The sequence below is a fragment of the Pseudophryne corroboree genome, chromosome 7 (genome assembly GCF_028390025.1).
Source record: "Pseudophryne corroboree isolate aPseCor3 chromosome 7, aPseCor3.hap2, whole genome shotgun sequence".
Classification (NCBI taxonomy): Eukaryota; Metazoa; Chordata; class Amphibia; order Anura; family Myobatrachidae; genus Pseudophryne; species Pseudophryne corroboree.
The window spans coordinates 169,820,830-169,836,552 of NC_086450.1; the positions used below are offsets into that span (position 1 = coordinate 169,820,830).

At 45.4% G+C, this 15,723-nt stretch overlaps 1 protein-coding gene across 1 annotated transcript in view; it reads right to left on the reverse strand.

The window, feature by feature from the left end:
- RND3 (Rho family GTPase 3) overlaps positions 1-15,674 on the reverse strand; it is a 33,508-nt gene extending 17,834 nt beyond the window's left edge. Inside the window, exons 1-2 of the mRNA XM_063933754.1 lie at positions 15,322-15,674; positions 14,683-14,770 (exon numbers count right to left, since the gene is read on the reverse strand). Coding sequence (XP_063789824.1) covers positions 14,683-14,770; positions 15,322-15,594 — 361 coding nt within the window. The 5' untranslated portion in view covers positions 15,595-15,674. The remainder of the gene's footprint in view (positions 1-14,682; positions 14,771-15,321) is intronic.
- Positions 15,675-15,723: the final 49 nt, after the last annotated feature.

Below are 15,723 nucleotides of genomic sequence, written 5' to 3' on the forward strand. Positions count from 1 at the left end.
AATTTGAACCTTAATGGAACCCAATTTCAGGCCCATAGACACTCCTGTTTGCAGGAAATGTAGGAATCGACCCAGTTGAATTTCCACCGTCGGGCCTTACTGGCCTCGCACCACGCAACATATTTTCGCCAATTGCGGTGATAATGTTTTTGCGGTTACATCCTTCCTGGCTTTGATCAGGATAGGGATGACTTCATCCGGAATGCCTTTTTTCCTTCAGGTTCCGGCGTTCAACCGCCATGCCGTCAAACGCAGCCGCGGTAAGTCTTGGAACAGACAGGGTCCTTGCTGGAGCAGGTCCCTTCTTAGAGGTAGAGGCCACGGATCCTCCGTGAGCATCTCTTGAAGTTCCGGTTACCAAGTCCTTCTTGGCCAATCCGGAGCCACGAATATAGTGCTTACTCCTCTCCATCTTATCAATCTCAGTACCTTGGGTATGAGAGGCAGAGGAGGGAACACATACCCTGACTGGTACACCCACGGTGTTACCAGAGCGTCTACAGCTATTGCCTGAGGATCCCTGGACCTGGCGCAATACCTGTCGAGTTTTTCCCAACGGTTTATAATCATGTGGAAGACTTCTGGGTGAAGTCCCCACTCTCCCGGGTGGAGGTCGTGCTGAGGAAGTCTGCTTCCCAGTTGTCCACTCCCGGAATGAATACTGCTGACAGTGCTATCACATGATTTTCCGCCCAGCGAAGAATCCTTGCAGCTTCTGCCATTGCCCTCCTGCTTCTTGTGCCACCCTGTCTGTTTACGTGGGTGACTGCCGTGATGTTGTCCGACTGGATCAACACCGGCTGACCTTGAAGCAGAGGTCTTGCTAAGCTTAGAGCATTGTAAATGTCCCTTAGCTTCAGGATATTTATGTGAAGTGATGTCTCCAGGCTTGACCATAAGTCCTGGATATTCCTTCCCTGTGTGACTGCTCCCCAGCCTCGCAGGCTGGCATCCGTGGTTACCAGGACCCAGTCCTGAATGCCGAATCTGCGGCCCTCTAGAAGATGAGCACTCTGCAACCACCACAGGAGGGACCCCTTGTCCTTGGTGACAGGGTTATCCGCTGATGCATCTGAAGATGCGACCCGGACTATTTGTCCAGCAGGTCCCACTGGAAAGTTCTTGCGTGGAATCTGCCGAATGGGATTGCTTCGTAGGAAGCCACCATTTTACCCAGAACCCTTGTGCATTGATGCACTGAGACTTGGCTCGGTTTTAGGAGGTTCCTGACTAGCTCGGATAACTCCCTGGCTTTCTCCTCCGGGAGAAACACCTTTTTCTGGACTGTGTCCAGGATCATCCCTAGGAACAGAAGACAAGTCGTCGGAACCAGCTGCGATTTTGGAATATTTAGAATCCAACCGTGCTGCAGCAACACTACCTGAGATAGTGCTACACCGACCTCCAACTGTTCCCTGGATCTTACCCTTATCAGGGAATTGTCCAAGTAAGGGATAACTAAAATTCCCTTCCTTTGAAGGAATATCATCATTTCGGCCATTACCTTGGTAAAGACCCGGGGTGCTGTGGACCATCCATACGGCAGCGTCTGAACTGATAGTGACAGTTCTGTACCATAAACCTGAGGTACCCTTGGTGAGAAGGGTAAATTTTGACATGAAGGTAAGCATCCTTGATGTCCCGAGACATCATGTAGTCCCCTTCTTCCAGGTTCGCAATCACTGCTCTGAGTGACTCAATCTTGAATTTGAACCTCTGTATGTAAGTGTTCAAAGATTTTAGAATCGGTCTCACCGAGCCGTCCGGCTTCGGTACCACAACAGTGTGGAATAATACCCCGTTCCCTGTTGCAGGAGGGGTATCTTGATTATCACCTGCTGGGAATACAGCTTGTGAATGGCTTCCAAAACTGTCTCCCTGTCAGAAGGAGACATCGGTAAAGCCGACTTTAGGAAACGGCGAGGGGGAGACGTCTCGAATTCTAATTTGTACCCCTGAGATATCACCTGAAGGATCCAGGGGTCTACTTGCGAGTGAGCCCACTGCGCGCTGAAATTCATTGAGACGGGCCCCCCACCGTGCCCGATTCTGCTTGTAAAGCCCCAGCGTATACTGAGGGCTTGGCAGAGGCGGGAGAGGGTTTCTGTTCCTGGGAACTGGCTGATTTCTGCAGCCTTTTTCCTCTCCCTCTGTCACGGGGCAGAAATGAGGAACCTTTTGCCCGCTTATCCACGAAAAGACTGCGCCTGATAATACGGCGTCTTCTCATGTTGAGAGGCGACCTGGGGTACAAACGTGGATTTCCCAGCTGTTGCCGTGGCCACCAGGTCTGAAAGACCGACCCCAAATAACTCCTCCCCTTAATAAGGCAATACTTCCAAATGCCGTTTGGAATACGCATCACCTGACCACTGACGTGTCCATAACCCTCTACTGGTAGAAATGGACAACGCACTTAGACTTGATGCCAGTCGGCAAATATTCCGCTGTGCATCACGCATATATAGAAATGCATCTTTCAAATGCTCTATAGGCAAAAATATACTGTCCCTATCTAGGGTATCAATATTTTCAGTCAGGGAATCCAACCACGCCAACCCAGCACTGCACATCCAGGCTGAGGCGATTGCTGGTCGCAGTATAACACTAGTATGTGTGTAAATACATTTTAGGATACCCTCCTGCTTTCTATCAGCAGGATCCTTAAGGGCGGCCATCTCAGGAGAGGATAGAGCCCTTACAAGCGTGTGAGCGCTTTATCCACCCTAGGGGGTGTTTCCCAACGCACCCTAACCTCTGGCGGGAAAGGATATAATGCCAATAACATTTTAGAAATTATCAGTTGTTATCGGGGGAAACCCACGCATCATCACACACCTCATTTAATTTCTCAGATTCAGGAAAACTACAGGTAGTTTTTCCTCACCGAACATAATACCCCTTTTTGGTGGTACTCGTATTATCAGAAATGTGTAAAACATTTTTCATTGCCTCAATCATGTAACGTGTGGCCCTACTGGAAGTCACATTTGTCTCTTCACCGTCGACACTGGAGTCAGTATCCGTGTCGGCGTCTATATCTGCCATCTGAGGTAACGGGCGCTTTAGAGCCCCTGACGGCCTATGAGACATCTGGACAGGCACAAGCTGAGTAGCCGGCTGTCTCATGTCAACCACTGTCTTTTATACAGAGCTGACACTGTCACGTAATTTCTTCCAACAGTTCATCCACTCAGGTGTCGACCCCCTAGGGGGTGACATCACTATTACAGGCAATCTGCTCCGTCTCCACATCATTTTTCTCCTCATACATGTCGACACAAAAGTACCGACATACAGCACACACACAGGGAATGCTCTGATAGAGGACAGGACCCCACTAGCCCTTTGGGGAGACAGAGGGAGAGTTTGCCAGCACACACCAGAGCGCTATATATATACAGGGATAACCTTATATAAGTGTTTTTCCCCTTATAGCTGCTGTATAGTTAATACTGCGCCTAATTTGTGCCCCCCTCTCTTTTTTAACCCTTTCTGTAGTGTAGTGACTGCAGGGGAGAACCAGGGAGCTTCCCTCCAACGGAGCTGTGAGGGAAAATGGCGCCAGTGTGCTGAGGAGATAGGCTCCGCCCCCTTATCGGCGGCCTTATCTCCCGTTTTTTTATGTATTTTGGCAGGGGTTAAATGCATCCATATAGCCCAGGAGCTATATGTGATGCATTTTTTGCCATCCAAGGTGTTTATTATTGCGTCTCAGGGCGCCCCCCCCAGCGCCCTGCACCCTCAGTGACCGGAGTGTGAAGTGTGCTGAGAGCGATGGCGCACAGCTGCAGTGCTGTGCGCTACCTTGTTGAAGACAGGACGTCTTCTGCCGCCGATTTTCCGGACCTCTTCTGCCTTCTGGCTCTGTAAGGGGGCCGGCGGCGCGGCTCTGGGACCCATCCAAGCTGGGCCTGTGATAGGCTACTGGACATTAGCTCCAGAGGGACTAAGAAGCCCAATCCACTCTGCACGCAGGTGAGTTCCCTTCTTCTCCCCTTAGTCCCTCGATGTAGTGAGCCTGTTGCCAGCAGGTCTCACTGAAAATAAAAAATCTAAACTAAAACTTTCACTAAGAAGCTCAGGAGAGCCCCTAGTGTGCACCCTTCTCGTTCGGGCACAGAGATCTAACTGAGGCTTGGAGGAGGGTCATAGGGGGAGGAGCCAGTGCACACCAGATAGTCCTAAAGCTTTCTTTAGATGTGCCCAGTCTCCTGCGGAGCCGCTAATCCCCATGGTCCTTACGGAGTCCCCAGCATCCACTTAGGACGTTAGAGAAATAGGTATACCTCATAGAGGTAATATATTTATTTAAAAAAGGTAACGTAACAATTAATTAATAATATAATGCAAGTCAAAGGCATAACATCCGTTAAACAGGAGACTGAGGAGCAGATGTATTAAGCCTGGAGAAGTTATACCGTAGTGATAAGTGGAAGGTGATAACACACCAGCCAATCAGCTCCTAACTGTTAATTTACATATAGGAGCTGATTGGCTGGTGCATTATCACCTTGTCACTGCTTTATCACTTCTCCAGGCTTAATACATCTGCCCCTAAGAAAGCTGCAAAACATTGCAAAATTCCCAAAATGACTAACTTTAAATACCTGTCAGTATAAATGCGATGCATATGTTCCTTACAACCCAACACTACTGGCTTTTGTGGGGATGGCCTCTTGGAACAGAGCCACTGTGAAATGGGAGTGGGACCTTTAGGAGAGGAATTTTCTGGTAACAATACCATCATTTCTTTGATTTTACAGACATACAGCAACAGAGCACTTTGATTGGAGCACGGGAAATCCCGATTACTGCTAAGTGAAGCCTCTTGTCAGGACAGCCAATACATGGAGACACAGTTTCCACAGAGTGATGATAAATGGATTCAGCCCACAAAATATTACATTTATCTTCCTTTTGCATCTTGATTCAATATCCTCTATAATCATCCAGGATTAGGAGAGAGGAGCCAAATGTGGCCCAAAATAAAGAGCATTCATGTCTCCTGCATTGAATAATACAGGCCTTTTCATATGTATAGAATTGAGAACATGTTTTTCAAATAAGGAATTCGAAACTTCAATGTTGCTCCTTTACCTATAACTAGTGGGACTCCTTTAGTGCAAGATAACCAAAATGTGCTCTTCAACGAGTGCCTAGATTTTTGACAAAGTGAATGACCTTACTGGGCAAGACATCAGCATTAGGAGAGGAGCAGACCGGTTCATCAAATGAAGGGGAGAGTTGGTAAGAGTGAGAGAGGTGCTTATGAAATGGTATCCGGTCTTTAGGTCGACAACACTTAGGTCGACACTCATTATGTCGACCACTAAAGGTCGACATGAGATTTTAACTTTTTATTTTATCATACTTTACGATCCATGTGAACTACGATTGGGAATAGTAACCTGTGCCGAGCGCAGCGGTAGCCGCGAGCCATGCGAGGGGACACTGTGTACTAATTGGGGTTCCCGGTCACTTTACGAAGAAGACGACACAAAAAACAACAACATCATGTCAACCTATTTCATGTGTTGACCTAGTCACTGTCGACCAAATGACTGTCAACCCAACAAACCACACCCTTTTGAAATACAGTTCCGTCATTACAGAAACAAGGTCTTGTTACACAATAGTTCCACGTATAATAGACAGTCCCGGACGGTGTCCCCTTACCCCAATGTTTCATTCAAATCATAAATTAATGTTACTCCAAGTATTTTAGAAGAAATACTGAAAGTCTCATGAAAGAGGTGGGTGTAAAGTGACATGGTGACAATGGCAAGAAGCTAGAATTTTGCACCTTGCATCTCTTCTGCCTCTCCTTACACCAAGGAATTAGGTGGGTACTGTTATAAGGAATTAGGGCAGGACGCTTACATTTTCAGATGAAAACTGCAATGCATGCCACCCTCTTCTGTCTGCATACTGGCATCAGGGATTGCCAGTATGCAGGAGCACTTACCTGCAGGGACGACTCTTCTGATAAGAGATGTCCCTTGTGAAGAGAATACTTCCCGGTTTATGACCCGGCGGTAATATTGCACAATCCACGGTCATCCACAGAGGGACAGGATTTCTGCAGAAAGCAGCTCTATTACACAGAATCTCCAGAAAGCTACTTTCCAGAGCTTGCAGCATACCAGCACATGGCAGCCTCATAGACCCGATATCTGCTGTGAACCCCTTTTCAATACATAAAGTGGGCCATATGTATTGCAGTATGCCTCCGAAAACTAGTTTTCACCTCATTTTACTTGGATACTTTCCACACTTGTGACATTAGACTTACAAATTAGTACATAAAACAGCTGGTTGTATGCTGCAGTTCCATAGAAATATGAACTAGTATTGTGTCATTGTAACACAGTATAAAGAAAAAGAAAAAAAACAAAACCCATCACTCACCATTAAATTTTTTATTTTTTTATTTAAAAATAAATACTCACCCTTTCACAATAAATATTGTTTCTCCTATTCTCCCACTGCGTAAGAAGCCATTCCAGCGTAGTACCCAATAGAGGAACAATCTTTGGAGTGCGAGTGAGCCAAGGTTGACCAGGCTGGAATGCTTCCCCCCCAACAGTCTTCCAGTGGGGGCCCCCTGGCAGGAACCCTCTGATAGATCCCGGTGTGATTAATGTCAGCCACATGCTAAACATAGAGTGTTCATGTGTTGCAGTCATTAATCACTGCAGGACACCATCAGGAAGAGTACGCTGTTGAGCGAGTTGGCCATGTTATCTCAACAGGGCTTCTAGCTTAGGCAGTTCACAACAAAATATCAGGAGCAGATTTATTCTGAACATTATGTTTTTATGGGCAGAAGGAAAAGCAGCTAAAGTAACCATTTCCTTACTTCATAAAACTACATTTCTTCATTTGGTGTCACTGGGCTTAATTCAGATGTGGCTGCTGTTGCTATCTTTAGCCATTCACAATTGCGATTATATGCTAATATGGGCAGAAGCTAACCTGTGCATAGGGACGTCCACTGTTATTGCATCATTTCCATCACACGGCGTACAACTGCCGATACATCGGTACCATTGTCACAAATTGGGTCATGCCACAGAGTCCGAGTGCCTCTGTAGACTTGCCAGCTGAGCTGCTCTCCCAGGACACAGAGGGCTCGCCAGTAGAAAGTAAGATTGCAGCTGCTAATTTATGCATGCCCAGAAAACGTCAGAACGGCCATGACACACCTGTGTTTACCCAACCACTCCCCAATACCACCCCCAAACGCCATCTTCCTGTCACTCACTGTGTGACTAATTCCTTGGTGCAACCGCCATCGCAATTCACTCGCGTGTGCACTGCAGCTCAGACGCATGTGCAATAAGAAAACATCGACCGTTTTGCGTGCAATAGTCGCTTTGTAGGCTCATCTGAATTAGGCCTGCTATCTTTAAAATGTACCCCATAGGGGCAGATTCACTTAATTGCGAGTTACGTTGCACGGTCTGCTCCTGCGGGTAAAGTGCTCGGAGCTATTCTATTTCAGATCTGCCAGCAAACCCAGAGGCAACAGCTAATGATTATTACCACTAGCTGCCTAGAGGCTGTTCGTGGGTTCATCACATTTCCGTAAGGCAATAGCTTTGCAGGAACTAACCGCACAGCTCAAACTGCGGGTGACTCAATGTGTCCTGTAGTGTGAGAAATACAAACGTATACTCATTACAGAGATCAGTCAAGCACAGGTATAAAAGATATATAGCTGATAATCGAGTTTATGGAATATTCACTGCACACTATATAATGCAGTACTGTAACATAGCCTTTCTGAGCAGGGGATTCAGAGTATTCATTAGGGCCACACAAACTGTAAAGTTTATAATAGTACCCGGAAATTCTTTGCCTGGAATGTCACACAAAGCACTGCAGACTATACATTATATACAGCTGCTGAACATTTTTTCGGAGGCCTCTTCCTCTGCTTTCCACGGAGGCCCACGACATGTCCTAGCAGGGGCAGGTTGCGCAATGGAGCCCTGGAAGCCAGCCAGATATACTGGGAGCCTAACATTTTTTGGCAGATCTTTTTAATCATTTCCATGCTTTTCTAGAAACTTCCACCCCAAACACAAAAGAGCTTTAGCACAAACGGCAGATAGCAAACATTTTTAATTAAAACGCAATATCCTTCCACAGAGAAATTGCATCAGATTTTTACACACAAAAATAATGAAAAGTACAAAGCCTCACTAACTCACCACACAGAAATTGGAAGGCGAATAATCAAATGTTTACTGAGCCTTTGAAGACAAATGGTTTAAAAAATGGTTTCTCAAACAACCAGGAGAACACACGTCTGGAATCTGCCATCAGAGAGGGATTTTGTCTTGTTGGGTCTGGATGACAGTAATTGCAAACAGTTCACACAAAGTTGGAAACTCTAATAAGGCTCTGGCTGATGGGGTCTTTTCACTATAAAGTAGCATTATTAATTTTAGAAGAAAATATGCATTATCTATGCCAAGGGATTTGCTGAGTTTAAGGAAACATGTAGAAGCAGCCGCTTTGTGGGCTGGACGAAGACTGATGAGAATAGTTCCTGGTGAAATGTTGGGTGGCAGCTACATGACTAAGGTTTCGCGGACATTTGTGCCTCAACCTTCGGTGAGGTCACTGGACCCAAGTAAAGGGTGTATTCTCCTGTATATTGTTTTCTTCCACTAATATATATTATATACAGGCACTCTCTGCGGGGGAATGGAGAATTACAGGTGCCAAGAATCCATCTGAATCAGAGACTGATTAGAGGTGTGATACAGAGATGCGCTCTGATGCCGTCATAGCTGCATATGTGTACGCAGGGACTGTGCGATAATATGCAAATGCTGCAGACATCTGGATTTGTACTGAACTGCCCACCGACGGCTTTGCGAGTCTTTGTTGCGGTGTACAAAGCCGCAACCCCGGTCGCAGATCAGCCAATTATCTAACTTCTGAGTAGCTATGGTTTTGCAGCATGGCCGCAGGAAGTAAGGTGCCAGAGACACTGCAGCTGTGTACAGGATAGCTGTCGCAGCCTGAGACACCCCCTCAAAATAGTCTCAAAACACCATTCCCCATCATTGTCCCCAACTATCAATCACTTTGTGAAAAAATCCTCGCTGCAACCACTTTTGCAAGACCAATCGCAGTACAAGTGCAGTGCGGCGACTTAGATGCATGCGCAGACGGACAATAACCGCTCAACTGTGTAAAAAAACGGGTCTGCATACATAACCAAACCAGGCCCTGAAATATCAATATCAACAAAAGACAAAACACACACACACCTTGGTTGGTACAGGAAATGTAATATTTATAGTTTTTAAACTGTATATTAGTACGTTCATTTTGGGGTGAAAGGCAAAGGTGGAATCCCTCTGTATACAAATCCTGTACTCCTGCGCATAAGGAGAAGGGAAATTCTGGGTTTCTGTAGTAAGTGCAGGAAGCTCCCATCTGACACATCCCTAAGGCAACATTTACACAGAAGGTCAGAGGACAAATATGCACAGAACCAGCTCAGTTACTTACAAACGATGCACTAACTATTAGTTAGTTATGCCAGAAACTTTATTTCTTTATAAAGCTATGGATCTTGTATCGATGCCAGTAAAAGGCCTATTTCATGATTGTAAGGGATTGCACAGCTGCAAGAAGTGTCTCCGCAATTCTGTGTCATTAAAATTGAAATGCAGCAAGAGGAGTCTTGAAGAGATAGACGGCTCCTGTTTGCGTTAGTGAGATCTGAGTGCTGCGTCTCAGGACGCCTTCCTTGGAGCACCACTGCAAGCAATGGTCGCGATTCACAATGTACGTAGGCAGCGGTCAGCCTGCATAAGCTGAAGCTTACTCAGGCTGGCCACCAGATCGGGACACCTCGGTCCAGTCAGTCTGAGCACAACGACTCAGACCCTGGATCAGTCACGCCTTCAAATCCCATTTTCAGAAATAGTGCTGGGGGCCACCCCCCAAATGCCGCAGATATGGCAATACCTGTTCTACACATGCACAGACCCCACACCATCGAATCTGTATGTAAACCATCGGTTACATGTGTACACTTTCTTACAGATGGGGAGATGTATCAAACCTTCGAGAAAAAGTGGAGGTTTCCCATAAACTAATCAGCTTCTAGTTATCATTTCCTAGCACAGGCTAGAAAATGACACTATAGCTGGGTACACATCAGACGATGTGCAAACAACGCAATGTCATCAACGAATTCACTTAAACTCCCGGACACATATACAGTGCGTACACATTGTGCAATTTAACAAATAACTAAAATAATGATGCCAAAATGTGCATGGTTTGGCCATTAACGATATATTGGGTATACATGCAGGTAGTGCGTACACTGCACGATTTGCTGAAAATCGTTCACGTTATCATCAGATTGAGCCGCATGCACGACTAACCTTAAGACGCGATGAACAACGTGAACGATTTTATATTCCCGATCCGTCAAAATCGGCCACATTGTCTAAAGAATCATCTAATGTGTATCCAGCTTTAGAAGCTTATTCCCCTTTCACATCGCAAAAATAACCCGTATTGAGCCGGCATATTGCCAGGTCGACACGGGTCAGTGTGCGATGTGAAAGGGGCCTTGGAGAATTCCCGGGTCGCCTGACCTGGTAATTCAACCCGAGTAATAAGAAGGGTTATTCCTGGGTTGAATACCGGGTCAGTGGCAGTGTAAATGGATTCCCGGGTCGATGCGACCCGGGACCCGTTTACTAGACAGGGAGAGGCGGCGCTGAGATGAGCTCATCTCCCAGCGCCGCTTCCACCTCCGCTACTGGCTCCGCCGCTATGGCAACCGACCCAGCATATTGCCGGGTTGGAAAGCCAGCACAGAGGCTCCAATGCTGGATCCCACCCGGGAAGGACCCGTTTCCAATTCCCGGGTGACATCCGGCATTAGAGATCTGAAAGGGGTATAGCTGGTTTCTATAGGTAACCTTTACACTTCAGGTCTCTGGAATACTGTATTCAGCTTACAGAATGGGAGAGGTATTACTCTGCATTCCTGGCAAGTATAACTGTATAGCTGGGATGCAATCACCTGGCTGTCTGGATCCCGGCGATCAGGATACAGATGCCGGAATCCCAACAGCCGGTGAAATGTCGGCACGCGCAATCCCGATACAAACCCCCTATTTCCCATTGGGTGGTGGTCCACGTCACCCCTGGAGGGGAAATATAACCCTGTGGCGATCGAAGCTCGCTACCGGGCCCGTAGTGCGGCGAGCGCAGCAAGCCTGTGAGGGGACACGCTGCACTCGCTCCTGGGATTCCGGCTGACGGATTCCGGCTGACGGGTTCCGGCGTCGGTCTCCTGACCGCCTAGATGACATACTGATTCCGTACAGCTACATAGTTGCCTCTTCTTTCAGTATGTAATGGAGGCTCTGGAATTAAGAGCCTGCTCTCTTGGGACAATAAATAAAGCAATAAATACACAAAACATTTTCAATAAAATCATTCTTGTATGATTATTGCTTTATTCGGTGTCACTGTTGCACACTCTCTGTGCTTGTTCAGTTTTTATTCATGAAATTTTAATTAAAAATGAATACCAGGGGTAAAAACAAAAAACAATCTGGATTAAAAAGTACAAAAGAGCAGTAAAGGGGAATAGTAGAGTAACAACCACAGTGAAATCTACTGCACCCTTCTAATAATGTACAGGACTCTGCAGAAGATTAACTACAATAAGATCAGAAGGAGGCTTGCCTTAAAATGCAAGAAATAACTTATAGCATAATCTAGAATGGAAAAATAATATAGAAAAAACAAAGCTATCACAAAACACATGAAAGGATAGAGATTGTGCACAAATATATCAGAACCAGCAGGTGTGAGATGCAACATGTCTGGACACAAGGCAGTTAAATCCCTGTTTCCTATTTCTCTTCCACCCCTAGGTTCCATTGCCTGAGATCAGCTTTCAAGGGCCTGGACCGGGAAGCAGGATTTTCCCCACACCCTCAGTCCCCAGAGATCAGTTTACAGGGCCTGTACCGGCAATCAGGATGTCCTTGAAACTGCAGGACACAGGTTCCCTCCCACTCTTCTACAATGTGCCTACCAGGTCAGCAAAGGTCATCCCCCATTTGTCATAATCTCTCTTCTTGTACCTATGGAGATCACAGTGCATTCTGCTTAGGAAGGGAGTCCTCAGGGATTGTTGGAACCATGCGAAGAAAAGTGTTTATGTTTCTGTAGGATTGATGGGTTTCCAGCTCATAGGAGCGGCTATACAACAACGGAGCACTTCAGCGCAACAATAGTTAATACGGGTGCATAAAGCCGAATGTAGATACTCCACATGAACACTGAATGGCCCACATCAGGTCCCACTACCCAAGCAATTCACTAGTTCCACAGTCAGCAGACCAGCTGCCAGAAACCTAAGGAATGCCAAATATTTCCATAGGAGCCACCCCATTCATTCCACATTCAACAGACAGTGTGGAACAAATCTGCAGAAGCTAAAGGGGTTACTGCGCTGCAAAGCATCATGGCCAAAGAATAAAACAGCAAGGCAGATTAAAACATAGGATTTACTGGTAATATATACACATACAGCACACCTGCTTCATTCAGAAGGTGACATCAAATAAGCATGAATAACATAATAAAATAAGCTATTTCAAGACAAGCAAGAATATTTGAGTGGAAAAAAGTAAAAGTTGCACAGATACATACAAAGACACACACACACACACACACACACACACACACACACACACACACTATAATCATTAAATGACTATTTGTTATTGTTGATGTAGTTATGCTTTGTTTATGGGAAACCAGTTTATTCCAAAGTACTGTACAACCAAGGTGACAATCTGAACAAATAACTAATGGAGGTATTCAATTAGCGGCCATGTTCTGACCATTTTTATGGAACCTCAGAACAAACGACATCCCTCATGTTTCCTTGCACCTCATAAAGACATGCAGGAAATCCTTCAATGTTGCACTCCTGTGATTATTATTTTTTCATTTTAGGGTGCGACAAGCTGTCCATAATGCCATACAGTGATAAGGACAATACATATATAATATAAACATGAAACCTCAATGATAAAACCAAAGACTGTGGAGAGGAAGGAGAGTAGGATATAGGGAAGCACTAGGAATAATGGTTGCACAGGGGGACTAAGGAGCAGACAGCACTCACACTCAAGAAGCGTGTACCCACTAAACAGGCAGACACGACTTGGAAGTACGTAGCACCAATTGCACAGCGTACTGAATTACCCTGCATGAAACAAAAGGTGTGTGGGCCCCATCTAAGAGGAGCTTCTAGACTCCCCCCGAACCATCTAGCAGACAGATAACAATCACATTTGATCACATGTGTGGCAAATCTTAAAGATGTGGCTGTCCAGCACACAAGACAGATTTTGCACGGCCATCGTAATTTTCCTGAAGAAATATTTCCTTTGCATCTCTAATACTTTGGTATTTTCATAAAAATACATTATTTAGATTTCTGAAACAGGTACAGTATATTATATAAGTACAAAAACAGAAAACACAGTAACCATAGGAGAATCACATCGCTTGATCTGAATGCACCAGCACATTCTGCTGTACTGTACAGCTGTAGAATACAGCAGGCATACACAGATAACTTTATGATACTGTTGCAGCCTTGATCATTAGTCTGAGCCGTACACTAGCAGCCCATAGAATGCCAGGCTGTGATTTAAGACAATTACAAGGACCTGTTAAGTCACTTATATAATCAAATTACAGAGCCACTGTATGGTCAAAGTCACCGATGGACTTGCTGCTTTTGTCTTGGGACGTTTAATTATACAAATGTGAAACGGCAACAGGATCACATGCGCAATCAGAATTTCACAGGAAAGGTGATCCCTGGGAAATATTTTAGCCAGTACATCAGAGCATGCCACATCTCATCCTCCTGTTACTCCCTGGCAATGTGCATGTCATATGTATAGGCCAGCTATTACATCATAAGAACACAGGAAATAATATTCTGTAAAAGCCTCTACCTCTCCATAGAGCTATGTGTTACTGGACAGCTGCTTCCGATCTCATAGCTGATTGATTTTATAGAACAGTGTACATTGATCAGATACATTGTCATTGAAGAGATGCCATAAGCAGTACTCCGGCTGCATCACCATCAATTTATTTAGAACAATATCTGCGCGACACTAGAGAAATTTAGAATTGGATGAAGACAGAGGAGTCCCGATTATAGAACCAATTGTCCCCACTGGAGCTGTGAAATTAATGATTTGATCCTACTAGGGGAGGACACTCATCACAAAAGCCGGGTGGGGGTGGGAGACTGGTGCAAAGCAAGAAGCGACGATTGTGACTGCATAAGAGGTTTGGTTATGTCCGGGACTCCAGGTGGGGCTCTAGAATCAGTGCTTGGGTTTCCCCATTTACAAATCTACAGCATTTTATAGTGTAAACACCTTTTTTGGGGATCCCAAGAAATTGTTACTCTGACACATGCTGTCCCAGCGACTATAAAGGGGCAACACAATGCATCAGTCTAAATACACAGTTCAACACCTTGAAAATCAAGTAAATTATGCTCAATATCACATATCGATAACAGCCAACAAATGCAGCATCACGTGATTATATTTTTTCAGCTTAAAATGTCATCTTTCTTACCAGATGTATCCCATAGACTCAGTTCTATCCTCTGGGTGTCAATTTCAAAACTGGCAGTGTAATTTTCAAATACAGTGGGGACATAATTCTGAACAGAAGGAAAAAAAAAAAAATAAAAGATAATTACAATCACTCGCAGCAACGTTACATCTGTCAGACTGTTCAGAGCATATCAAAGTTATCACAAGATGAGGCTAAAGATAGCTTCAGGTATCAGAGCTTCAACAGAGGTTTAATATAGAGAAAGGATGTTTCTATAGCTATATAAAACACACATGTTAAAGGCTCAATGAGTTTATGAGCATCCTATACATAGGAAAGTACATACTGGAAAGCCAGGACAGAGACAGGCAATGGAGGAACTGTCCCCCTCTGACCCACACAGCTTGCAATCTGTGCTCAGCAGTCACATCTATCCAAGCCTGTATAACTTATATTACTGTGTTACTGAAGTTGACAGAATTCAGCAGGGGACTCAGAAGTAACAATATACCCCTGAGAACAGGGAGGGTGGGGGAGGGAGAGATTCGGTGATGGAGAGGATTTATTAACCACATAGGAGCCAAAACAAGCACACAGGCTGCGCAATGTTGGGGGACTATTCAAGCCAGGCAGGGGCACCTTGGTGCAGGGACTTACCTCTGGGAAGGAGTCCTTGGCAAATACATGCAATAAAGCGGTTTTGCCACATTGGCTGTCTCCCACCACCACGATTTTACATTTAACATTCTGGTTTGGATCCATGATAGATTTGCTGGATAGTTTCTGGCTGGTTCGTCTCTCCTTCATTGAGGTGAACTTATTCCTCCCTCCGAGCCGAATACAATAGAAGTTGTGCAGAGAGAAGAGCTGCAGCTGGTTCCCTGCGATTCCCCTGCGATATCCTCCCACAGCCGAGCTGTGATAACACATCCAATTGAGAGGTGACTGAGCTTTGTTTCACTACTCCTGACTGGTTTTATGCTTCCACCCCCTGCACTATTCTCATGCCAGAGACCCACCCTGTTCCCTTGTAGGGAGCCTGCCTGCTGCTGCTGCCGA